General features: G+C 42.8%; 1 protein-coding gene across 1 annotated transcript in view; it reads left to right on the top strand.

Moving 5' to 3' along the window:
- Window positions 1-24068, top strand: part of LOC147101127 (neurabin-2-like) — a 249216-nt gene extending 225148 nt beyond the window's left edge. The window contains exons 8-10 of the mRNA XM_085966317.1: window positions 4384-4613; window positions 12607-12703; window positions 19717-24068. Of these exons, the coding sequence (XP_085822443.1) occupies window positions 4384-4613; window positions 12607-12703; window positions 19717-19770 (381 nt within the window). The 3' untranslated portion in view covers window positions 19771-24068. The remainder of the gene's footprint in view (window positions 1-4383; window positions 4614-12606; window positions 12704-19716) is intronic.
- Window positions 24069-26927: the final 2859 nt, after the last annotated feature.

Genomic DNA, 26927 nt, shown 5'->3' with positions numbered 1-26927 from the left:
GATAAGTTGTGAAGAACTGCGCGCTCATTTCTGGACGCGATCAAATTTCTAGGCCAGTGCCTCCACTGTGCACTCAGTTGCATAAGGCAATGTCAAAATATGAATGCATTAAAAAAAATTTTACTTTGGCCCATTTAGGCCTCCAAAGGACTCCGCTCTATTGAGGCACATTGCTGCTGGTGCGCCCTTGCATGGGTCAGCAACACACCCCGGCTATGCAAATAACATTGTCCCCGGAATTTATGACAGGGTGACTGGTCTTAGATGGAGACGGGCAGGAGTTCCGCTCCATTGCATTTATGCCGGCAGAGCTTGACCCCAGGAAATTTCAGGCCATAATCTTAGTAATGGGTAGCACGTTTGATGTAGTCTACATGGATTTTAGCAAGGCTTTTGACAAGGTCCCACATGGCAGACTGGTCAGAAAAGTAAAATCCCATGGGATCCAAGGGAATGTGGCAAGTTGGATCCAAAATTGGTTCAGTGGCAGGAAGCAAAGGGTAATGGTCGATGGGTGTTCTTGTGACTGGAAGGCTGTTTCCAGTGGGGTTCCGCAGGGCTCAGTACTAGGTCCCCTGCTTTTTGTGGTATATATCAATGATTTAAACTTCAATGTAAGGGGCGTGATTAAGAAGTTTGCAGATAATACAAAAATTGGCTGTGTGGTTGATAGTGAGGAAGAAAGCTGCAGACTGGAGGAAGATATCAATGGACTGGTCAGGTGGACAGAAAAGTGGCAAATGGAATTCAATCCGGAGAAGTGTGTGTTAATGCATTTGGGGAGGGGTAACAAGGCAAGGGAATACACAATAAATGGTAGGATACTGAGAGGTGTAGAGGAACAGAGGGACCTTGGAGTACATGTCCACAGATCCCTGAAGGTAGCAGGATAGGTAGATAAGGTGGTTCAGAGGGCAAATTGGATACTTTCCTTTATTAGCTGAGGCATAGAATATAAGAGCGCGGAGGTTATGCTTGAACTGTATAAAACACTAGTTAGGCCACAGTTAGAGTACTGTGTCGTCTTCTTCTTCTTGTACAGTTCTGGTCACCACATTACAGGAAAGATATGACTGCACTAGAGAGGGTACAGAGGAGATTTACAAGGATGTTGCCGGGAGTAGAGAATCTTAGCTATGAGGAAAGATTGGATAGGCTGGGGTTGTTTTCCTTTGAACAGAGGAGGCTGAGGGGAGACTTGATTGAGGTGTATAAAATAATGAGGGGCCTAGATAGAGTGGATAGGAAGGACCTATTTCCCTTAGCAGAGAGGTCAATAACCAGGGGGCATAGATTTAAAGTAATTGGTAGAAGGATTCGAGGGGAGTTGAGGAGAACTTTTTTCACCCAGAGGGAGGTGGGGGTCTGGAACTCACTGCCTGAAAGGGTGGTAGAGGCAGAAACCCTTATCGCATTTAAAAATAATTGGATATACACTTAAAGTGCCGTAACCTACAGGGCTACAGACCAACTGCTGGAAAGTGGGATTAGGCTGGAGAGCTCTTTGTCGGCCGGCACAGACACGATGGGCCGAATGGTCTCCTTCTGTGCCGTAAATTTCTATGATTCTAGATGCAGATCTGTGCAAACAAATCACACTTACGTGCAAATGAAAAGATTAGAAACAACGAAGCTTTTGTTTCAAATCTGTTTATATACAAATGAAAAGTGATGTCAGCATCGGCTCCTGTTTGTGCCCCTGGAATGAGTTAAGAAGCACTGACATGATAATTATGTGCCAGGAGTGAGGTGGGACTCCACAATTTGTGCATTTGCTCCTTCTTTCAAAGACAGACTTGGGCGGGGGGGGGGGGGGGTGGCGGAAACTATTCAGATGGTGCTAAACATTCTATGCAATATATTCTGTTAGAATCATATAGTGTTACGGCAGAATGACAGGCCAGTTGGCCCACCAATGAAATCAATAGGCAGTAAATCACAGGCACCTGCAATTTTCCAAGAGGCCCCTTGCTTTGCTGTGTGGACGACCCCGCCTGTGACCTGGGGCCACAGAAAATTTCATCCTGTGTGCAAAGTCAAAAAAATATTAATTTGACTAAACTGTCATTGTAAACCAACTTTCGCACACTGAGTGGCCCCACGAGCAGTGTGATTTTCCACCTCATGGGGTAGTAATGACCCGTAGCAACATAATATAGCAATACCAGGAATCCGACCTCATCACTGGGTTCTGTCGGGTACCACTGCACTTCTGCCAAAATATAAATATTTGCAGTAAATTATGGCTTAGCGCCGCAAAGATGAATGCAATAAGCTTCCGTGTGCTAATATTCACATTTCAATGCCGTTGAGTACTAAAGCTACAATCTAGTGATAAGTAACATCCTTCCCTAAAACTGCAGGACTTGTCACTTGCAGCCACTGCTTGGTACGTTTGGGTTATGATAGAACAGGTTGGAAGATAGCTAGAAAGATAACTGTAAAGATAAGAGAAAGGCTGGGAAGGAGCTGAAGTATCAGTAGTTAGGACATTTGTCCTGGGATAATGGCCCAGAAATTCGGGTCGGAGGCTTCCCGCGGGTGCAAGCCTCCGACCTGCACTTAACTAGCGCGCCGGCCGTTGGGCTGTGGGCCCGCGTGGGATTCCGATCCTGAGCCTACTCCAGCTGCCGGCGCGCAGTGCTTGCGTATCCCAGGAGCGCAGTTAGTTTGAAGCGTCACCTGGGATCACGTGGGCCATGGAGAGCCAATGGTAGCAGGGAATCTGTATTCATAGATTTGACAGGAAGACCTGTCAAATCTATGAATACAATTCAGCCCCAAAACATAACTAAAACTTCAAATAAATTTTTTTTTTTAATCACATTTTTAAAATAACTATAAATTACATAAAATAACTATTTTAAACAATAATTTAAATTTTTGAAAAAAATAATTACAGTTTCTAACAGGGCTAAAAATAAACTTACCTTTCTTTAAAGTATTTAAAAATAATAAAACTGTGGAAAAAATGTTTTAATTTAACTTAATTCACCACTTACCTTTTTAAAAGCAGGCCTTGCGACTGCTTTTTACAAGCGTAGCTCCTGGAGACTTACCCTCCCGGAGAAACCTGCAAAAAAAAAAACGGAAGTTCCAGGCATATGCGCTGCCTCTCCGGCGCACGCGTTCGACCTGCGAACCCCTTCCTTTAAGGGAACGGAAGTTCTGGTTTCCCGCGCATGCACGAAACCGGCACTTTCGTTGGGCCTACGCGTGAGTACCCCGTGCGTACTCACCCGCGGGGACCCGAAGTTCGGGGCTGAGCTGCATCTCATGCTTTAGTTAGCTTGTTGTCCCTCTTCCAGACTAAAAATACCAGCATATTCAGTATAATTATTAGTCGTTAGATAGGACAGTAGTTCTCGTTTTAGAACACTCTTGGTCTTTTGAGTGTGTTCTCAGAATTCAGGATTTTAATGTACAGGAAACTTTCTGCTATCCGGCACCGACGGGACCGAGCTGGTGCCGTTAGATCAAAACTGCCGTAGAAACCAGCGCTAATGTTAAAACATACAGAGCTCCGTGTGAAGCAACAAACCCTGTTGCTTAGCAACAGCTTCAAAACAGTCGGCGCAGCTTGCAAGCGTCTAGCTGAAGCTGTTGCTTAGCTACAGAGACGCTTGCAGAGCCAGGACTGGAGAAAAGAAGCAACAAAAAGAAAAAAGGTGTTGAATTTCCTCCGTGTGCTGTTTTTACCTTACTGATTTAATACATTTGTGTCAAATGGGTCAAAATCTTTAATCTGCTTATTTTAAGCGATTCCACCACGGCAGCTGCAGAATTTAAATTCAGTTAATTAAATAAATCTGGAATAAAAAACCAGCATCAGTAATGGTGACCATGAAACTACTGGATTGTCGTAAAAACCCATCTGGTTCACTAATGTCCTTTGGGGAAGGAAATCTGCCGTCCTCACCTGGTCTGTGACTCTAGACCCACAGCAATGTGGTTGCCTCTTAACTGCCCCTCTGAAAGGGCCTAGCAAGCTACTCAGTTGTATTCTAGAAGGCGGCTTCTCAAGGGCAGTTAGGGATGGGCAATAAATGCTGACCTTGCTAGCGATGCCCACATCCCATGAAGGAATTTTAAAAAAATTGAATGGATTTATCAAAATAGTTCAGTTGAGAATTTGCACACAAATTAACCAATATTCTAAAATTAGTGCACAGAGGAACTTAAATTCCACATTGATTTCTCCATATGCTAACCTTATGTAAGTGATTGAATACTGGGCACCTTTAATGTAGATTGACTCTACCCTTTAAATTTTATGTGACTGTGAGAGCAGCTTTGTTCAGTAGTTACCGTACTTCATGGTGCTTCTGACTAAACCGCATGTTTATTTCCCCCCCCCCCCCCTGTTTTTTTGTCTCTGTTCAGCTTCATTCAACAGAACAGGAAAAAATGCGTTGGCGAATGGAAAAGGCTCAGCTTGAGCAAAGCGTTGAGGAAAACAAGGAGCGTATGGAGAAGCTGGAGAGTTACTGGATGGAAGCCCAGACTCTCTGTCAGGCGGTGGATGAACATCTGAAAGAGACGCAGGCTCAGTACCAGGCCTTGGAGAGAAAGTACAGCAAAGCAAAGCGCTTGATTAAGGAATACCAGCAGAAGTAAGAAATGCCCCTTCCTGTATGTTCACAATAGGGGAGATTTTTGTCTTCACCACCTGGGCAGTGATCTGCTGGAGGGGATCGCCTGCCCATTGCAAAACATGCTTGGTTTTCGATAAATAGAATGAAAGTCAAGTGGGTTCTTTATCGAGCAAGTGACCCCCTCCACCAGATTACTGCCCAGGCAGTGAAGACAAAAATCTATCCCATTAGCTCTTTATAGTATGAATCAAGCATAGAGAGTACTATAGTTATCAAAGGGGTGAAAATTGTTCTTAATGCCTGAAGAATGCTTTAAATGGAGGTTAAAATGTTCCTCCTTTTTAAGCACACTTGCAGGAAAATGCTATGTTACTCTGTGCGCTTTCCATGAGCTCGCATGCTTTATAACAATTACTGCAATGGAGAGCCGATCTGAACAAACCTGCAACAGTGCTCCGGAGCTGCTTTTTAAGCTGCTAACCATGCAACGAATGAGCTCGAACCCGCAAAGGTCGGCTATTGCTGCTGTGTATTGGGCATCCCTGTAGCGCTCTTTGTTCTGATTGACTCAAATAAAAATGATGTGTAGGGAACGCAGTGTACCCTGCGTTAGCTGGTGCCCATAATGCCGAGTATTCTGCTTACAGGAAACTTTGTTATATCCGGCACCGACGGGACCGAGCTGTTGCCGATCTATCAAAACTGCCGGACATACAAAGTTAATGTTGAAGCATACGGAGGTTTTCATCTCCGTATCTGACAACAAACACTGTTGCTTAGCAACAGCTTCAAACAGTCGGCCCGTACCTTGGAAGCGTCTCTGTAGCTTAGCAACAGCTTCAGAGAGACTTTCCAAAGCCTGACTGTTGGGGAAAAAAAAGCCACGAGAAGAAAAACAACCAGACAGAACGGCTCCTGATTTCTGCCAGTAGATCGAGGTTTCCGGACATACAACCTCTGAATAAACCAAAGTTTCCTGTATTACATACACCAATTGTAGCCTATGGTGAAACAACTATTTACAGGAGCATTTCATGCTGTCCTGCTCATATGGTTTTATCAACAGCTACAAAAAACACAAACCATGGCACAAGTCAGTAATTTTCAAAACCAAGTGGATTAAATTATTCAACAGACCTCAATCAGAGTCATGAGTAGGGACGTGAAATTTACTCTGTCATACACAGAGAATGGCAGTTACATGATTAAAAAAAATTGCCAAATGCTGGAAATTTTAAATAAAGACAGGAAAGGATGGAACTGCACAGCATTGTCTAAAGAGGAAAGATCAATTCTGATGAAGATTGAGCAACTGAGGGTGCAGTGTCCATATTTTTGATCACTAGCTCGTTGACACCTATTAAGTTGCGAAAAATGTTCTGTTTGGCATTAATCCCATTTTATGAACACATACAAAATGTATTGATTCTACACAATAGAAATAGAGCTTAGCGTGATGGGTCCTTGGGAAATCACATGCTGAGCAAAATCGTGAAAATATTGTGAGAACATAGCAGATAAGCTGTGCCGCACAGGAGCATAGACACTATTAGGGTTATAAGCAGACCATTCATATCACATTCCTCTGTCTGCTAATTTAGCAGAGGTGCTAACCTGTTAAATAAGCGGACACATAAATTGCATACAAATGCAATGTGTTCATCTAATATTGCCAAGAGTAATTTCTAGGTTATGATCTTCTACACCTGTGACAAATAAAGCCCCAGGACCGGCACCATTGCTTTAGTTTTCGCCCAGCTAAAGTTCTTTGCTCCTTACGTGGTGCTTCATGTTGGTGGACCAACTGGTGAGTGGCTGCAAATAACAACGGAAAACGCGGGAAAAACTCAGCAAGCCAGGGCAGCATCCGTAGAGAGAGAAACGGAGTTAACGTTTCAGGTCCTGAAACATTAACTCTGTTTCTCTCTCCACGGATGCTACCTTGGCCTGCTGAGTTTTTCCAGCATTTTTCTGTTGTTATTTCGGATCTCCAGCATCCGCAGTATTCTGCTATCGTCGTGATGAGTGGCTGCACCTGGCTTTTGCACTCTTTAGGTATTGTAGTAACGCAAACAATCAGTCTTTTGTTCCAAGACAGCAATATAGGGGAAGGATTTTCTTTTTGCCCTGTGTATATCAAACTCATTTCTGATTTGGCTGCGTATAGTACACAGGAGAAATCTTCCCCGACATGGACCAAATTAAGTAAGCAAAAAACAAATGGAGAATTAGCATCCAAGTGGCTGAGGCACAAATTGGAATTTTACATGGAGCACAGAGAGCGTGACCCACAGGCTATGCTCATATGGTACCTCCTTCAGCGCTGACCCATGTATTAACTTCACCTGCATCGAAACAAGTGAAGTGCCTTCATAGTTCGGGTGACATATCTGCACCAACATCTACCAAAGGGTTTGTGCTGTGCAAAATGTAACTGTCCATTCGCAATTGCTGACTCATTTGATCATTGAATAAAATGCCACCTAATTAAGATGCCTTAGCTTGCCAAATTTGCTTTAGGTTTGCAAAACATACCCACAGGGAACAGATGAGCCATGTTTTTGACATTACTCAGAACAAGATAGATCACATTAAGTCTAAACAATCCATTAGTTCCCTGTTGGGTGACCCTGAATACACACCAGCAACATTCAATGGCAGACACTCTGAGTCATCTTACAGTTTGTTCGCATTAGTGCACCTGGATTTTTGGGAGTGGCCAGTTCCAGAGGTGGACTTGCTCACCTCTCCAGACAGCCATCCATTCCTGTGTTTCTCCTCGAGGGAAAGGCTATGTTAATGTGGAACAAGAAGGTTTCTGTATCTGTTTCCTCTGATCACATGAGAAGGTCAGAAGATATATTCAGCTGGAACAATGGCAATGGGTAGAGGACATGATCCCATTGCCTTGTGGGAGGGAAGCCCTTCCACAGTTTGGAGGGGGAGGGGGAATATTGGAACCGATATATTGTTGTACGATTGCTATCTGAGTATCTCCCGTCCCCAATGTTAGGCCCTTATGTGGTTCACACAGCGTTCACTAATAGAACTTATATACCAAATAGTGTTTTTTAGTTGTGTACTACCAAGTCGTTTAGTTCTATCTCATGTGATGGCCCACATATTCCAAAGACACTCCAGAATCTCTTCAACATTAGTTTAAAACCGAGCTCTATTTTCATGACTTTTAATAAGTTTCGAGTACGCTAGATATTCTGCCAAGTTAAGTAGACCCCGTATCCCCTACGATCAGGAGTTTACCTTTACTGCCCAATATCTAGTCATAAAGATAGCATGACCAATCATAACAATTAATACCCTTATTGTTGCAAACTAGATCATTAATCTCACACATGCCCTTGTGTGCACTTCTCTTATCTTACTGAAGGTGGACTGATGAACACTCTAGTGATGAGGCCAATTATAAACCAATAAACTGGAAATATGAATGAAAAGAATATAGCTTTCAGTGAAACTAAATCATCTTCGGTCACTGCCACAAACGTTCTATCCTTGCCATCGATTCTCTCCCCCTCCCCAGCCACTGTCTCAGGCAGAACCAGGCTGTTCACAACCTCAGCATCCTATTCGACCCCGGGCTGAATTTACAACCCAATAGCCTCTCTTTCACAAAGATTCCACCTTTAGAACTTTGCCCACCGCTGCCCTTACCTCAGAACATATGCTTCTGAAACTTTCATCTATGATTTTGCCAATTCCAGACTCGACTATTCCAACGCTTTTCTGGCCTCTCTCCCATCCTCCATCCTCCACCCTCCATAGATATAAGTTCATCTAAGTCTCTGCTGCCCGTATCCTATCCCGCAATAAGTTCCACTCACCCATTAACCGTGTCCTTGGTGACATACATTAGATCCCATACGCCTCAAATTTTAATATTATCATCCCTTCATGGCTTCCCACTTTGCCATCTCTGTAACCTTCTCCAGCCATACAACCTCCCCACCCCCACGAACTTTCCGTTCCTCTGACTCTGGTCTCTTGTGCATCCTCTCCCACGTCCCCCCCCACCACCACCTCCACCTTTCACTCCAACATTGGGGGCTGTACCTTCCACCTCCTAAGCCCCGAGCTCAGGAATTCCTTCACTAAACCCCTCAGCCTCTCCACCTCCCTCCTTTCCTTTAAGGTCCTGCTTAAAATCCACCTATTTGACCAAGCTTTTCACCAACACTGCTAATATCAGTGTCCTTTATTTTTGTTTAGCATTCTTAGAAACATAGAAACAGAAAAATAGGAGCAGGAGTAGGCCATTCGAGCCTGCTCCGCCATTCAATATGATCATGGCTGATCCTCTATCTCAATACCATATTCCTGCTCTCTCCCCATACCCCTTGATGCCTTTTGTGTCTAGAAATCTATCTATCTCGTTCTTAAATATATTCAGTGACTTGGACTCCTCAGCTTTCTGTGGTAGAGAATTCCACAGAGGTCACCACCCTCTGAGTGAAGAAATGTCTCCTCATCTCAGTCCTAAATGTCCTTCCCCGTATGCTGAGACTGTGACCCTTCGTTCTAGACCCCCTAGCCAGGGGAAACATCCTCCCTGCGTCCAGTCTGTCTAGCCCTGTCAGAATTTTATACCTTTCAATGAGATCCCCTCTCATTCTTCTAAACTCTTCTTTGAAGCGGTCTGAGACGTTTTTCTACGTTAAACCACTATATAAATGCGAGTTTGTGTTGTTGTAATCACTATCACTCCTTATAACATGGAAAATAACAAATTATGCACAGTTAGCTCCTGATACAGGCTTAGCTTCACTTTTACAAGTCACTGAATTGACTGGCTGTACGCTTAAAAAGAAGAGAGTCCTCTGCATCTCTTACTGTCTTCATCCAAATTTCTACAGATTGAGTTGTGTCCCAGCTAGACAGCAAGCCAAACAATTGAGTTTGGACACTCCCTCAGCGCTCCATGCCTAGGGATTGATCAGCTAAGCTGCCAATCAAGGCAGCTACTCTCTGCTAGGCTCAAATGAATAAAGACATTCCAACATATTAGGTGTTAATGTCACTGGAATGTCTTAACAAACCTAAATTGTTTCAAACTGATATGGTACTGAAGAACGACCATCCTGATATGGTACTGAAGAATGACCATCCTGGACAGGTATTTCATTTGAATTTAATTTGCATTCCCAGAAGCAGGCTATGTTGTGTGGATTTAATCCTTTGTGAGCTGAATTTAATTTAGTAGCATATAAATTAATCCGAAATTCCTCCTGTGCCAAATAGTCAAAAATTCTGAAACGTGACAAGTGACCTGTTTGCTTTTTAGATCATTAGAGATCACCTGTTTAGTGCAAACTATTTGGCAATTGGACACAAATTCTCGCTGGTTCCCATTTGGGATCTTCACTTAATTGTTCTCAAGCTAAAGTACCATCGTTTGATCCTCTGAAAATGTGAGTTTAAGTCTCTTACATGGAAACCTGTGCTGTTGTTTGCATTAGTTCCAGTGAACTGCAAGTTCTTATTGTAGATCAGCCATAATTGATTCCAGGTTCTGGTAGGGTGGTCCAAGGAATCACCTTTAGGTGTTGCATAATGTCATTTCCCACTTTTATTTGGATCAGGCAATTCTGTCACCACACAAGTCAATAGTGGAATCATGATTTCACTATGTAGATGCTTGCAGAGTCTTAAGCTATAATGCCCCCCACAAAGAGCAATTTAGACAATCCTATCAGTTAGTCATTTTCTATGGTGCAAGTATCCAAGGCAAGCCAGTGGCTAAGCAGTGGACAACCAAGTGAATGGTTGAGTGTATCTCACGGTCCTGCAGTGAAGGAACCCAGCTAGGGTAAGCGTCCTTCCACCTGATCAATCCTGCTTCACTGTCATCTTTCAAACAACTTCCAACTGGTAATTTGCTCAAAACCAATCCCATTCCCTTCCCCCCTGCCCCCCACCACCATTCTAGGTAAACACATAACTAATCCAGGCACAGATTTCCAGGAGGTCCAGTTCAAATGTGACCCTGTCTAATATTTTGTGCATTGACAGGATTTAGCTACATTAAAACAGTGTAATCCCTGCATTACAACAGTGACTGCACAGTGTTCAGTGCCATTCGCAGCTCCACAGATAATGAAGCAGTCCATGCCAGCATGCAACAAGACTTGGACGACATTCAGGCTTGGGCTGATAAGTGGCAGGTAACATTCGCGCCACAGAAGTGCCAGGCAATGACTATCTCCAACAAGCGAGCGTCTAACCACCGCCCCTTGACATTCACCGGCATTACCATCGCCAAATCCCCCACCATCAACATCCTGGGGGGTCACCATTGACCAGAAACTTAACTGGACCAGCCGCATAAATACTGTGGCACCAAGAGCAGGTCAGAGGCTGGGTATTCTGCGGCGAGTGTCTCACCTCCTGACTCCCCAAAGCCTTTCCACTATCTACAAGGCACAAGTAAGGAGTGTGATGGAATACTCTCCACTTGCCTGGATGAGTGCAGCTCCAACAGCACTCAAGAAGCTCAACACCATCCAGGACAAAGCATCCCGCTTGATTGACACCCCATCCACCACCTTAAACATTCACTCCCTCCGCCACTGGAGTACCGTGGCTGCAGTGTGTACCATCTACAAGATGCGCTGCAGCAACTCGCCAAGGCTTCTTCGGCAGCACTTCCCAAACCCACGACCTCTACCACCTAGAAAGACAAGGGCAGCAGGTGCATGGGAACACCACCACCTCCAAGTTCCCCTCCAAGTCACACACCATCCTGACTTGGAAGTATATCGCCGTTCCTTCATCATCGCTGGGTCAAATGGAACTCCCTCCCTAACAGCACTGTAGGAGTACCTTCACCTCACGGACTGCAGCGGTTCAAGAAGCCGGCTCACTACCACCTTCTCGAGGGCAATTAGGGATGGGCAATAAATGCTGGCCTTGCCAGCGACGCCCACATCCCATGAACGAATTAAAAAAAAAACACTTCAAACGTAAAGCGCTTTGGGACGTCCTAAGGTTGTGAAAGGCACTATATAAATGCAAGTCTTTCTTTTTTAGCTATAATGCATTAACTGTCAGCAAAATCTCTGAAAATGCTTGGAAAAGGTACAGATGAACACCAAAATTAAATCTGCAACATCCTTTGTTGGGGTCAATCTGTTGGTCGATTTTAGGCTAGTTTCAGACTTTAGTACAGGAAACTTTGTGCTATCCGGCACCCACGGGACTGAGCTGCTGCCGTTGCCTAAAAAGTGCCGTACTCTCCAGAGTTAATGTTGAGAGATACAGAGATTCTTATCTCCGTATTTGACAACAAACACTGTTGCTTAGCAACAGCTTCTAAACACTCGGGTGTGGCCCTAAAGCTCTGTAGCTGAAGCTGTTGCTATAGCTACAGACCTTGCACAGCTTGACTGTTCAAACAAAGCAAAAAAAAACAAACAAAAAGAATAAAAAAACGGCTGCTGATTTTTGCCGGTGGCTCCAGATTGCCGGATAGCTCACCTCCGGATAGCACAAAGTTTCCTGTATTACTAAAAACCTGCCAATATCTGATCTCTGTATATAGGGATGGCATTTGCTGTAGGACCTTTTACTGAATAGATAATAATTGCATATAATTTAATAGTCCAACTCAGGCAATTATTTGAGCTTGTGCAATAATGGGTGTTTATTATAAGTCATTCCTGTTGAAAAATATTTAAAGGAATATAGTATGAACAGACGCTAGGAAAAGACTTTCAATCTGCGAAGTTTGCTTCCGATCATTTAATGCACTCAAACTACGATCCTGCGTGCACTATTTTTAGGCAAGCATTAATCAATTTATTCTAAAATAACACCTACAAAACAATAGCACACACAGGAATGTAATATGAGCACATTAAAGGTTTGTATGCCAACTTTGCCAATTGGAGTTTTTAACCCCATTATTATGTGGATAAAAGAAACTCATACTTTGTCTGGGAATCTCAAGTTGGGATGTTTTAATTTCTGTTTTATGGCTTTTTAAACTTTCTTTTAGGGAAATAGAATTTCTGAAAAAAGAAACCGCTCAAAGGAGAACATTAGAAGAAACTGAAAATTCACATAAAGAAGAGATTGAGAAACTTCAGAGCAAGGTATGGCTAAAGACTGCCGAAAGTAGAATATTACTAGTGACATTTGTAACATATCTAATCAGATCAAAATCTCAATGTGAATACATCATTTTTATACCTTAGTGATATAACTCAATATTGTATACCTCACATATCCCTTTTATAAAGTTCTAATTAAGTTTAAAGTACTTCAAGAACATAAGAAATAGGAGCAGGAGTAGGCCATACGGCCCCTCGAGCCTGCTCCGCCATTCAATAAGATCATGGCTGATCTTCTACATCAGCCCCACTTTCCCGCCCGATCTCCATATCCCTTAATTCCCCTAGTGCCCAAAAATTTATCGCTCTCTGTCTTGAATTACCCATCGACTGAGAATCCACAGCCCTCTGGGGTAGAGAATTCCAAAGATTCACAACCCTCTGAGTAAAGAAATTTCTCCTCATCTCAGTCCTAAATGGCCGAGCCCTTATCCTGAGACTATGGGGGAAAAATTCAGTTGTTTGCGCCTCCCGTTAGCGCCTTAAGAGGGCGCTAATGGGGCGCAAAGCAACTAGTGCCCGTGCGCGGCGATGTTTGCGCCGCTCGCAAAATTAACTAGACATTTTGTGGCGGCGCTAAACACTACCGCCACGATCTCCTGCGCCGGCAGATTATGATGTCAGTCGAGTGCGCAACGCCCCGGTAGCGCCCCGGACCGGATATTGAGTGGCGCCCCCTGCCTTGCCACCTGCCGCTAGCAACGACAGGTTGAGGGGAGCGTTTTGCAGTCAGAAAGGGACTGGGGGAGCGCTAGTTAAAGGCGACCGCTTCCTGCCTTTTTTTGTCGGTGACATTTTTGCACCACGCATTCTGAGAGAGAGAGAGAGAGAGACTTCTGGAGAGATTCAACGCTGTGTGAAGGAGTTTTGGGTACTGAGCAGCACTTTGCAGGTTCATTTTGATTTGCCCTTCCTTGCTTCGCCAGCGCTCTGAGGTAGCGCCTCGCTTCTCGGCCTTTGCGCCTTAAGACAGGTGTGAAGCGCCTGATTTAGCGCTCCAATCACCTCCAGGGGCGATAAAAGCCAAGTTTGCTGTCGGAGGCGATAATTAGCGCCAGGCGCTAAACTTTGCGCACGGCCGATAATGGCGCCCCAAACGGGGCGATACTGAATTTTTCCCCCAATGTCCCCTGTTTCTAGACTCCCCAGCCTGGGGAAATAGCCTCTCGGCATCTACCCTGTCAAGCCCTGTAAGAATTTTATACGTCCAGGTCTCGCCTCTCATTCTTCTAATCCCTGGAGAATGTAGGCCATTCTACTCAATCTCCTCATAGGGCAGCCCTCTCATCCCGGGAGGATTCACTCTTTGGGGTGGAAGTTTGTAGCGCATATCGGGTGTTATCGCATTGGCCACCTGTTATGCGCCCCGCTTGATATTCAGTTCTATGGCACAGCATGTCAGGGCTCTAACATGCACAATCCATTGTACCTATGTTGAAACTGATTAAAGCAAGGATGCTGACGGTGAAACTCACTCTTCAACCTATAAAGGGAATGCTTGGTTTTGGGAAAGTGTGTCCACTGGAGGGCGCTCTTGCCTCTGAGATACAGTTAACTGTTTACACAGCTGTATGCTTTTTGGATCTTACATATTCCATTCATCTCTGCTTTGCTAAAGTAGAATCGTTTAATTACAATTCAAAAGTACTTCCCTAGACACCCATAGAAAGCACAGACCATATGGTTGTAAATTATAAACAGACAATGCCAACAAATAAAATGATTTGTCTGACAATGTGCAAACTGCTCACGGGTGTGATCCTGCAAACCCACTCTCGGCTGAGCAATAATTTGTGTTTGGTTAACTTCTGATACTTATCCCTTTCAGAACTGAAAGACACTTGGTCAGCATTCAAGATACACATACGCCTGTGTCTCCATGCACATTTAATACTAGCAACTTCAGCTAGAGCAGTACACAGAACCATAAGCAATTAACTCAATATTGTCAGCGTGACCCAGGAGAGTTGCAAACACCCTGATATCGTTCACACACCTCAAATTCTGAAGCGGAATGTTTTCTACTTCTAAAATAATAAGTATAACAGGACTACACTATGGATAAGTTCAGCAAGGCTGTGATCCCAGCAGGGGTTCTGTCACTACACCAAGTTTCATCACAATGTCCACATTAGTCATTTTCCAAAGCAGCGAATTAACTAAATGCTTAATGATAGAAAACCCATACAGATTTTGAAACTTCAGAGGGTGTTTGGACCTCGGGAGTGTTACACAGTGTTTGTGACACCACTCAGTGATTGTGGTATACACACTATCTAGCAGACAGAACCTTCCCCTTTTTATAAAGAGCAAGGAAATTTTGCTTTAGGGATTTGCACATACAAAAGGTTATTAATCTAGAATCTACTGCTGGTAATATTTGAAGATGAGCACTTAATGCATTTGTGCGACATTCCTTTGCCATTTCAGCAGAAAGATCAAACCATTTAAAATAAATGGTTTAACAGCTGCATAAACTAGCGGAGGAATGTCATATGAACGTACTAAGCATTCATCCACTGATATTAGCAATATTCATTTCTAAGCTATGAATTATCAGAAAGACGCTAAAAGGCACCAAGGCCGTATCTTCCTCTTCGCTAATGAAACCAAAAAGTTGACATGAGTAAACAGTGATGCAAATACAAGTTCTAGGATGAGCAGCGGACCTCAGCTAAACCAGACTAGTACCTCTGTCCTGCTCTTCTAGCCATGGTGTTGATATGACTGGATCAGGCGCTCGCTGTACACCCCAACCAGTGTTTGTCCATCATAGGAACGCTCACTGTACACCCCAACCAGTGTTTGTCCATCATAGGAACGCTGTTAGAACTAGGGAAGGGGTAGAGTGAAGATTGACTGGAATAACAGCAGGAGTGAAAGTTTATAGTTATGAAGAAAAGCTGGAACAGAGAAGGTTAAGCAGGGATCTAACAGAGTTTTCAAAATCATTAAAATATTTTTTAACAGAGTAAACTGAAAGATTGGCTCCACTGGTTGGCAAAGCAGTAACAAAGTAGCATAGGGTCTGGACAGCTGCAGGGTGCCTCGGGATAAATTCAGTATATCGTTACTATGTTACTGTGTTAAATAAACAGGGACGCACGCTGTCCATTCTAGGGGACCAACTGGGCGCTTTAACATAATTAGTGTTTTTTTAAGTTTCAAATGACAAAACATGCAAAATCAAACCTATTTTATATTTGTGGAGACGGGGCCATTTCTGAGGCTGCAACACCAGGATAGTGTTACATTATAACAATATAACGTTACAGCTCCGATTCTCCAACCCACATGTGCCATTAGCAAGGTTACATATATTCTGTAGGTTGTATATTTAAATACCTTTTTGTCAATACGCATCCAGTACTGGAATCTCATAAAACGACTCCTCGAATCTCTATGCCGCAGGCTCAACTCTACTCTCTTTCTAAGTGAATGCTTTTATTATTACTAATAATTTTTTTATGCCAGTTGCACAGATCCATTCCCCCACCCGGCTGCTGAATAACAGGGCAATGTCTCCTTTTGTTTTGCAGCTATTTAATGTTTTGTTAAGATTATTGGTGAAGAAAAGTGATGGTGCAGTAGAATAAACCAATATTGGATCCTGTGTGAGGGGACAATGTGTACAGTTCCCTGTTTTTAAAAAAATAAATAAAAGATTTCAATTCCCAGGAAACGAGAGGGATAAACTGTAAGGGAAAAGATCTAACGTCCAGCTAATTGCAGAGGACAGCAACGATCTACTGTCTACTGTAGTATTATACCGTACTTCCCCAGAGTACATTCAGAGAAAAAGGTTTATAATGAGATATCTACCCCAGCCATTCATAGGTGTGGCATGAGATGGTATAAATCAGAGGGATTAGGACATGCAAAATTTCAAAAATGCTTGAACAAAATAATTGTTCATGAATATATATTGACAGGGATATTTAAATATATACACCTGGAATTTCCGTGTGGGGAGGGCGGGGGGGTTCCTCCCAGTTATCCGCCATAATTTCAGTGGAAGATCTTCAGAGATCCCAGGGAAACAGCTGTTTGTGCTGTTTCGCCGGAGTTTGGGCGGGAGGTTACGGCAGACAATCAGGAGAACTCTCACAAGCTATAAATGTGTTTCTCTCGTGCTCTCCTGTTTCTGCACCATGTAATGGTCCACTGCGAGGGTCTTGAAGAGTTTTTTTTTCAGCTGGTGTGCCGTAGCCCTGTTCCCAAAAGCCAGAAACCTCTTGGTCCTGGGACAAGCTGTCCAGTCTCTTTTGGTGCTTGCTGGCACACTACCATACCCACCTTCTTCTGTGGCACATGTTCCTCATGCTCAGCTAGTGCTTACCAGGCGCCATGCTCTGTGATTTGCATTACGTTATACCAGTGCCTACCTGGCATCTCCTTAATTAGTTAGCCTTTGATTCCCTTGCACGTAAATTAATTTGCATTATCCAGTTTAATACATAATTAACTATTACTTCAGTCCTGATAAGACTTGGAATTCAACCCACTGAATTAATTTCTCAGAGCCTTTTGATTTCTATTTAACTTTTCACATTTGATCTCCTCAGGTTTGCCCTCGAAATAAGGTGCTTACTACCAGTACATTATCTTTCAGACAAATCCTTTAATAATTCGGACCATTTAGTCACAACCTTTGCATGTTTTAATATGTGTCTGAATGGTAAGAGCCAAGTTAAAAATTCGAGATGCAAATGAAATTTCTGACTTAGCTCTTTCTATTTATATACCAGTTCTAAATGGAAATCAAATACAGCACTTCTTAAGAGATTTATGCTCTTACGGGGTTTGACTCCATGAGAGAGGCAGGTAGTGAGTCAGCACAGCTCTCACCATATCATCATACACTTCAGCAAATCACAGGCCTACATCTTGGTGGTGACCAGCCTATTCCAACCTGCTAAACTCTCTGTCATTTTTCTGCCAGCTACAAGGAAGTGCGCTCAAATTGAATTACGGCAATAGCCACAAGTAACAACTGGGGTTAGGCAAGTGTGTAAATTGTGGCCTGCAAATGGGCTGATTCAGGCAAAGTATACAATTGGAGCAATTCTTGTAGTTCTTATGTTGCAACAGTGACTACACTTTAAAAAAGTACTTAATTGGCTACAAAGCACTTTGGGACATCCTGAGGTCATAAAAAGAAAGACTTGCATTTAGATAGTGCCTTTCATGCCCACCCGCCATCCCAAAGCGCTTTACAGCCAATGAGATACTTTCTGAAGTGTGCTCACTGTTGTAATGTAGGAAACGCAGCAGCCAATTTGCGCACAACAAGCTCCCACAAACAGCAATGTGGTAATGACCAGATAATCTCTTTTAGTGATGTTGATTGAGGGATAAATATTGGCCAGGACACCGGGGAGAACTCCCCTGCTCTTCTTCGAAATGGTGCCATGGGATCTTTTACGTCCACTTGAGAGAGCAGATGGAGCCTCGGTTTAACATCTCATAAGAAGTAGGAGCAAGAGTAGGCCATACGGCCCCTCGGGCCTGCTCCACCATTCAATAGGATCATGGCTGATCCGAACCTAGACTCACGTCCACTGCCCTGCCCGCTCCCCGTAACCCCTAATTCCCTTATCAGCTAGGAAACTGTCTATCTCCGTTTTAAATTTATTTAATGATGTAGCTTCCACAGCTCTCTGAGGTAGCAAATTCCATAGATTTACCACCCTCTGAGTGAAGAAGTTTCTCCTCATCTCAGTTTTGAAACGGCAGCCCCTTATTCTAAGATTATGCCCCCTAGTTCTAGTCTCACCCATCAGTGGAAACATCCTCACCGCATCCACTCGATCAATCCCCCTCACAATCTTATATGTTTCGATAAGATCGCCTCTCATTCTTCTGAATTCCAATGAGTAGAGGCCCAACCTATTCAACCTTTCCTCATAAGTCAACCCCCTCATCTCCGGAATCAACTGAGTGAACGATGCGAAAGATGGCACCTCCGACAGTGCAGCACCTCCCTCAGCACTGCACTCCACTGGAGTGTCAGCCCAGATTTTTGTGCTCAAGTTCCTGGAGTGGGACTTGAACCCACAACCTTCATGACTCCGAGGTGAGGGTGCTACCAACGGAGCCACACTGACACAAATGTCGTTCATTAGAAAGAAAATTTACTTTATAACTGGAGTTACAGTTGTTGGAGCAACATCACAGTGTTATTTGTTTCTTTTGTCCCTGGCAAAGTCCAAATCATTTCATTTCTTATTTCATTTCCAGGTGCAAAAAGTAGTCAAAAAAAGCTAATGGAATGTTAGCCTTGATCTTGAGGGGGCTGGAATACAAAGGGGTGGAATTTATGCTGGTGCTGTATAAAGCTCTGGTTAGGCCAAATCAGGAGTACTGCATTCCGTTCTGGGCACCGCACCTCAGGATCGGTATATTGGGCTTGGAGGGGGTGCAGTGCAGATTCACCAGAATGATACCGGGGCTAAAAGGACAGGCTGCATAGACAAGGCTTGTATTCCTTTGAGTATAGAAGATCAAAGGGGTGATCTAATTGAGGTGTTTAAGATGATTAAAGGATTTGCTAAGGTAGATAGAGAGAAACTATTTCCTCTGGTGGGGAGTCCCCAACAAGGAGTCATAACCTTAAAATTAGAGCTAGGCCGTTCAGGGATGAAGTCAGGAAGCACTTCTTCACCCAAAGGGTAGTGTAATCCTGGTAAGAGTATTGAGGGATATAGAACCAAGGAGGGTAAAAGGAGCTAAGATGCAGATATCAACGATGATCTAATTAAATGGCGGGACAGGCTTGAGGGGCTGAAGGGCCTACCTAAGTTCCTATATTTGCCAACAAGAGTAGAGCAAATTATCCTGCACACGTGTACCCCCTAACAGCCAGTTAGAGGATGGCATAGGCAAAGGACTGGGATCGGGTCACCGATATATAGTTAAAAGAGTTTTTGTATATATTTGCATATTCTTATCATTTCTCTTACGTGAATATTTTCCAATTCATGCCTTTTTCACAGGTTACAGAACTGGAGACAAGTCTAGAGTCACTGAAAAATTCCAATGCAATTTAGATGAGAAGATGGCTTTACATCACCTGTACTTTAAACAAAACCTTCATGCAGGATCAACAGGCCTTGAAAAATTGACATTTTCCTGTTTGATTTCCTCTGGAAGGTTTGTACCAGTTGCACTCAGTGCAAGAGATTGTGTTTAAGGGAATTTTTGCATTATTGTCTTACATATAACAATTTGCCAAGTCACTTTCAAACAGATGGCCAAATCAGAGTTGTTCAGTGAAGTAGGAATGGGCTGCAATGAACTGGTCTGCACTAGATTGGACTTGCTTCTCAAGCCACAGAACTAGTAATTTCCCATTCGGTTTATTTAGTTTATAAAAAAAAATATCAAAAGGCTCTAACAAATGAATGTTCACCGAGGGCATCACCATTACAAAAGCAAATTGCAAGGTTGCTGTTCATCACAAGTCTTTGGTGACCTATTACTTTGAGAGTACCAAGAGGTGTAACCTGCCATTATGTCACGAGTGAGAAGGGCCATTTAATGCACAAGTCTTTCTTGTGACTGAAATCAAAGTCAGGTTAAACCAGCAGTGTGTTTTTTCTTATTACATGTGTGATTTCTTTTCACAGATCAATGTAAACCATAATTCTTTTATCTGTTCATTTTAATGTTTTTCATTCTGTAATGAAAAGCATTATGGCATCATATTAACAATGATATTTTCACTACAGTGATGGTGTCATTTTATGTATGCATAGTATGAAGGTACCAGTACCTGTCTTAACAAAGATTGTTATTAGATATATCATTTAAAAAAAATAAACCAAATTTCATTAATTTGTTACTGAACAAGTGAATATGAAGCGGAATTAAACAAAGTGTATGGTAAACTTGGAATGTAAAGTTGGATAGTGGTCACTGTAATGGACTAATGAAGTAAATGGTTGCTAAGTTAAAGATACTGAAAATATTGCATTAATGGTATTTGGCTGTTTTTTTAATGTATTTGCTTCTTTTTGCCACACTTATCTACTTGGGTCTACCAAGCTTTATCATTCATTCCTATTGTTATTCATTGTGCCATATTTGGTAGATCTTCTCACTTATTGTCATTACATATGTACAGAAACGAAGCTGGGTGTTTGTGTAGATGTATAGCTGAAGTCCATGTAATTTGTAGTATAAAATATAAGAACAAAAAAAAGAGATGCACTGTAAAAAAAAAAAAGGATGTTACATGGTTGGATCAGTTTCTAGAGCTGTGTATTACAGACGTTAAAGAGTCTGATATTATGATTGAATGACTTCTCCACAGGGTGGAGGATGGTAGTGCAAGGAATATACTTATTAAACCATTCCGGCATAGAATATTTTTTAGAATGAAGTGTAACTCGCTCTACCCATTTATCGTCACAGGTTCATGCCCTGGAGAAAAGCAATTCTCCAGCTTGCCTGTCAACTGCTAAATGACTATGGCCATTTGTTTACCAAGTTCAAATGGGGTGGAGGTAACTCCGTAAGCTAGACAAAAACTGATGGCTTGAGTCACATGAAAAGGGAGGAGGAATGCATGACTCTTCAGAGAGCTTAATAACACTCAGATGTGCGAAAGAGTTCTGTTTCCTGCTTGTTACCATGCCAGCAAGAGTGAAGATAAGAGCACACATTGAATTGAACACTGGAGTGCATATAGCATGGTGTGAATGTGCATTGCTGCAGTTTGTATGGGAGGATGTGCCATTTGTACAGCTGCTAGACCTGTCTGAAATGCTAAACAGATGGGATACCATTCCATCCATTACCAGCACAGTTCATCCCAGTATCAGTACCAGCTACTGTGATATTCTGAACATTCAGCTTTGCCCAGCCTACCAAATGTATAGGCTGCACATTTAGGAGCTGACATTTTAGACACTATCTACATGTTGTTCACACCACCAGATACACATGGGCGGTCTCCCGTTACCCAACAAGTACTGTACATAGTTGAGTTCCACATTAATTATTGATAATAAAACTGTTGAGTGCCGACAGCTAACGCTCAGTAATCAATCTTCTTATACTCAACTGTGTACTGTATTTATTCTTTTTATAGCATGAGGGATCATCACTGAATGCAACAACGCGAGGTAATGAGAAACTGTTTTAGAGGGTTACCAGATGGATAAAAATTGAAATAAGATCTGAACCAAAATGTTTTAGACGACCAGACTGTGCAGAAATTGCTACGATCATTTAAATGAAAAAGGTTAGATACCCTTGTATGTAACTAGCACTTGATATGTAACTAGCACTGAAGATGTAGGGGCTGAAAATCCGATGGCAAGCCACCTGCTCCCTTTATTATTGGGCACGAAGGCCTGAGGCCTACAGCGCTCCCGAGGTACCCAGCATACCTCGGTGCAGGTGGCCTGTGCAAAGGGTGCTGTGAGCCTGCACACAAACGGTGCGCAAGGTTCATTAGGCCCCAGAAATGATCCAAATTAGGCATCCACCCCATTGGGAATGAGCACTGAAGGGAAGACACCATTTGTTTTTTTAAACCCTGATACCCCTACCAGGTGGTTTTCCCAACCTGTGCCCATCAGCTCTGTCCCCTTTCTGTGCCCCTCAGCCTTCTCCATCCACGCCGCGCGATACAGCCCTTCACTGGCTGCTGGTGCCCTAAACTCTGGCCCTGGCACATCATAAGCAACATGCTCAGAGTCCCAGAAGCTTATGTAAATGATCTAACATTTACCGGCAAGGTCAGCTCTTTGGGGTTGTAATATTGGTCCCAAAGTGTTCGCTGTCCCTCGAGGCCAATTGAAACCTCAGAATAAAAAGGCAGGCAGTAGCTCTTGGGGTAGAGCACTGGACACCCATCGAAAGCCCAAGTTCAAATCACAGTCTCCACTGTCAGGCGATTGCTCGTATTTGAATTTTGTTGCACTCAGTGATTGAGTTTTCTGGGTGGTCAGCTGAGCCACTGGAGGAAGCACCTTGCAGTCTATCAATACTCCTCAGCGAAGGGGCGCTAGCACCACTAGTTCCACCCCAACCTGCTTGATCCTTTGAGACAAAGAAGGCAGCTTGCAGATAGAGAGCAGTGGGTATTTTTTTTTAGAAACAGAACATTTATTAAGTGCTGTTACTTATAAATTGTGATTTTCCACCTGCAGTGAAGCAGTCAGTAATATTTTAGAAGGGACTGGGTGGTGCATTGTGATAACACACTATCCTTTCACCTCAGGAACCTGATCTTTGAATCTTGCCCAGCCTGATAGAATGAAAATCTCCTTTCCCTGTCTCTAAGGGTCTAAAGTGAGATGACTTTGGGCATTCTGAGCCCAATTCCCGGTAAGCAGGAGCCAGTTGCACAAAGCTGGCTATTTTTCAGCAATAATTAACATTCAATAACAAATCACACTCAGCGATAGGTCATAGGATAGCTTATGTAGAAGGTGACAGCATGGTTAAGGGACATTATGGTAACGGTGTAGAGGAAGCATTACTCCGCATCTTATTCATGTCCTGGGAGTGCTTCATGTTAATACAGGGTGCAAAAAGTAGTAAAATATTCCACATCCCTGGCACTGACATCCCTTACCTTGATGAGCACAAAAATGCCTCTTAATTTTACTGAACATTCGCAGACAAGCGGTTTGAAATGTTGAGCTTAAGCAGCAAGCTACGTGTCTAACTCAATTCAGACTCTTGTTTAGACCTGCCAGTTACTCCTTCAGTTGGGGAGAGAGGTAGAAAACACTGAGCCATATTTGGCTTTTGATAAATGCGTACACGGATGCTTTTTGCTGCAGATTGTTACAGTTTAGAGGTTTCAACAGCCAGCTGGTTTGCGTAAGCCTTGTGCCCACTGTTTGAGATTGTATTGCAATTGATTGATTTCACTTGTGTATATGTGATAATTGTATTTGGTGAAATGTATACAACTTCAGAAAAGTTAAATTGTTTCTTTTATGGGTTTCAACCATGTTAGCTGAATGTTGATTAAATTTCCTGTTAAAAGGTATTATCTAGCTTATATGAAATTATTAACCTTCTTGTTTCTTTTTAATATGATTAAACTTGTCCAATAGATTCTTAAGTAGTATAGCGAGGATCATATAAAGTTTGTTTCAAGAATATGATAGGAACTAATGAGTTCTTAATGTTTTATAGGATGTCTTGCTAATGATAGGTAGGCTCCTCATAATGTTCCGCCCAGTGTTAAAATTGATTGTCATCTCTCAAAACTTACTTTATTTTGAATGTATAGTGAACATATCTGAACTCATTTTTATCATATCTTCTAATGAAGTGTAGCATGAATTCAAACAACACAGAATAAAGTTGACAATACCACTTTTGTAGGATGTGCCCTTTTAAGTTTATATATATATTTTGTCCTTATTCAGGTTTCATTATTTGCAGGAAGTGACGTGTTCAGTAAGGTCATTTTACTAACGTTAAGACCTGGATTTTTAATTTTTTTTTTGCACCATGCACATTAAAATGTGAGGGAGCTGTAAATCCCCACACAGTGTCAGCGAGGTCATAGGAGAGGCCCTGAACAGTGCTGCGCTGACGGAAGGAGGGGCAAACTGAGGTCAGCTCACCTTGCCTTGCCCGAGTGCCCGACCTCAGGGTCTGCTGAAGAGCAGCGTAGGGAGAGGCCTACATGTAGATCACCTCACCCTCCAGTCAGCAAATGGCCTGTGGTATGGGGAGGGGGGGGGAACCAAAAAAATACCTCGCACATATGACAACAAAGAGCTTTGCTGATGGCTCATCGGGTAAATGTGCTACCTGGAGTGGTATTGAGCGACACCGATTGGGCGAATGCCAGAATTCAGTGCTGGGTCTGTACAGAGTTAGCTGATCCCTGCCAGCATTAGGGTGGGTGCACAGTAATTGGCTGGTGTTCCTGGGCTAGGGAGGGAACTAAAACACAATCAGGGTTTCCTGCTCCTGCAAAGATGACTTTCTCTTGTCTTTATGTGTATCAACGTCATAAGACTCTGTCTAACTCCTTGGTGGCGAAATTGGTGTACACCAATGGCGGACAGAGAATTGGCAGCCCGATTTTCTTTTCCAGTGGGCGCTGTTTAAAAGAGGCTGCCGATTCGCTGTCAGCCCGTTTTGCAGTATTGGTGTCCACCCACTTTTTCTAGTGGCTAATTTGTAGCAAAACCATAAAAGAATGATTTATGAAAGGGTTTATAATATAATTAAAAATGGCGACCAGAGGAACTCCACCCACATCTGCTTATAACTCCAATAGACTTAGAAATTAGACAAAGTCATCCTACAAATCACTATCCAGCGACTTCTATAGGAAAGTGCGTCAGTGAGGATATCCAGTGAGGACAGGATCAGGCTCGGCTGTGCTGCCCCGATGGAAACAATAGCCTCTCACTATTCATTGTTTCGACTAACTCCAAAAGAACGGCCACTTGAGCTCGGTACAGATGGGTTGCCGACAGCCATGGAAACGTACCCCGGCATGAGTCAGCAACTTCAGGAAAAGAGGCATGAAAACAGGAGAAAATCGGTGGTGGGTGGCGAAGGTCAATAAATACAAAGAAATGTAGCATTGTTCCTCCAAACCATCATTGAAATCCTTGGTTTAAATGGAGTGCTGTTGCTTTTCGTCATCTGAAGAAAAACACATTGTCAGTCCTCCCCTGCCTATTTCTTTTTGGGCACTTAATCCGTTAAGGACTTGGATTTACTGTTTTTGCAGCAACATTTGACAACTCCAAGAAGGTTTCAGCTGTTAGTGAAGTCTGTGAATGCAGCCAGTGAATAAATGGTCGGCATTTTTGTACCTTAGTCTAAACCTTATTTACTATAACAATGTAGAAATATTTAAAAGATAGACAACAATTTGCCTATGTCAGAAAACTGGAAATAGAGCTTCTGGATGGGTTCAACATCATTGGAGATTCATCAGTATTTCGTTACCTTTTTCTCACTACAGCCTATGAAGTATCAAGATGCAAAATGGAGCCTTAAACAAGAAATAGTGTGTAATTATAAGTGTATTTTATATCAATTTGTGATACTGTAAACTTGAACTAACCACATCTTGGCGTTCTCAGTTGTTCTGAGGATCAAAGTGCTGCAAAGGATGGACAGTTGACTGGTTCAAATGGAGTAAAAATCAGGTAAAGATAATTACTGATAACGTTCGCAACTGGAGCGGAACGCAGGCTACTTAATTGTGACAAAGTACTTGACAAAACAACTGATGAAATTCTAGGAAGCACTACCCTGTAAATATGCATGTCAATAATGCAGTTTGCATATGAAGCCAGCTAGAGTTTCTATTTCATCAGTCTGATCATGAAACAAGCTAGTCTGTGCTCTAGTTACATGGGAGCCTGAATACTTCATTGAGCCAATGATGTCCCAATGTATATGTTATTCTTGCTGTTTGATGATATTCCTAATCAATCATGTTATGGTGCTGAGCAAATAACGCTATTGATTAATGACTCTGTGTTCCTAAACAAATTGTGACACAGTAGCTCCACCTTTTACTATTGCTATTGTATATGACATTGCAGTAAAGTTTAAAAACCGTGGACATGCGTGACACTCGTTTTTAAGTTCAATTGATCCCAAGTTCATAATTAGCTGGAGTTGAAACTCGGCTTTTTGTCTGTATTAATCTAACACGTGTCAATATAATGGATATTGCAGACACTTTTGATAATTATCAGACACTGATGCACTTCCAGCCAGGTGAGGGCAGTATGGCGATGAGTCCTTTTGGACCTCATTAAAATTAAGAGTTGAATAAGTTAGGGGGAATCTGTTAGTTTGCCAGTAAGTATGAAAAACTGCAGCAAAATCCTGACTTCACATTTGGCAACAATAATTTGGTTGCAAGAGGCGATATGGACACAATATCATAATCATAATCAACTTTATTGTCATTGTTAGTGCACAAGTGCAGTACAACGAAATGTAGGCTTGCGGCTCCCAAGAGTGTACATTTTGATTAAGACATTCAACATTCATTTGGCTTGTAATACATTAACATAAACATAATAAAGTGCATTGGCAGATGTGCAGGCTTTAGAGTTTATTTGTGGAGTTCAGTAGGATGACAGCCCTGGGAAAGAAGCTGTTCCTAAATCTGGTCGTTCGGGTGCGAATGCATCTGTAGCGTCTCCCAGATGGCAGGAGGGCGAACAGACTGTGGCTGGGGTGGGTAGGG

The sequence above is a fragment of the Somniosus microcephalus genome, chromosome 24 (genome assembly GCF_052327205.1).
Source record: "Somniosus microcephalus isolate GS21.2 chromosome 24, FLI_Smic_1.0, whole genome shotgun sequence".
NCBI lineage: Eukaryota > Metazoa > Chordata > Chondrichthyes > Squaliformes > Somniosidae > Somniosus > Somniosus microcephalus.
Note: the sequence above shows the minus strand (reverse complement) of the source record. Positions and strands in the feature narration are given on the sequence as shown.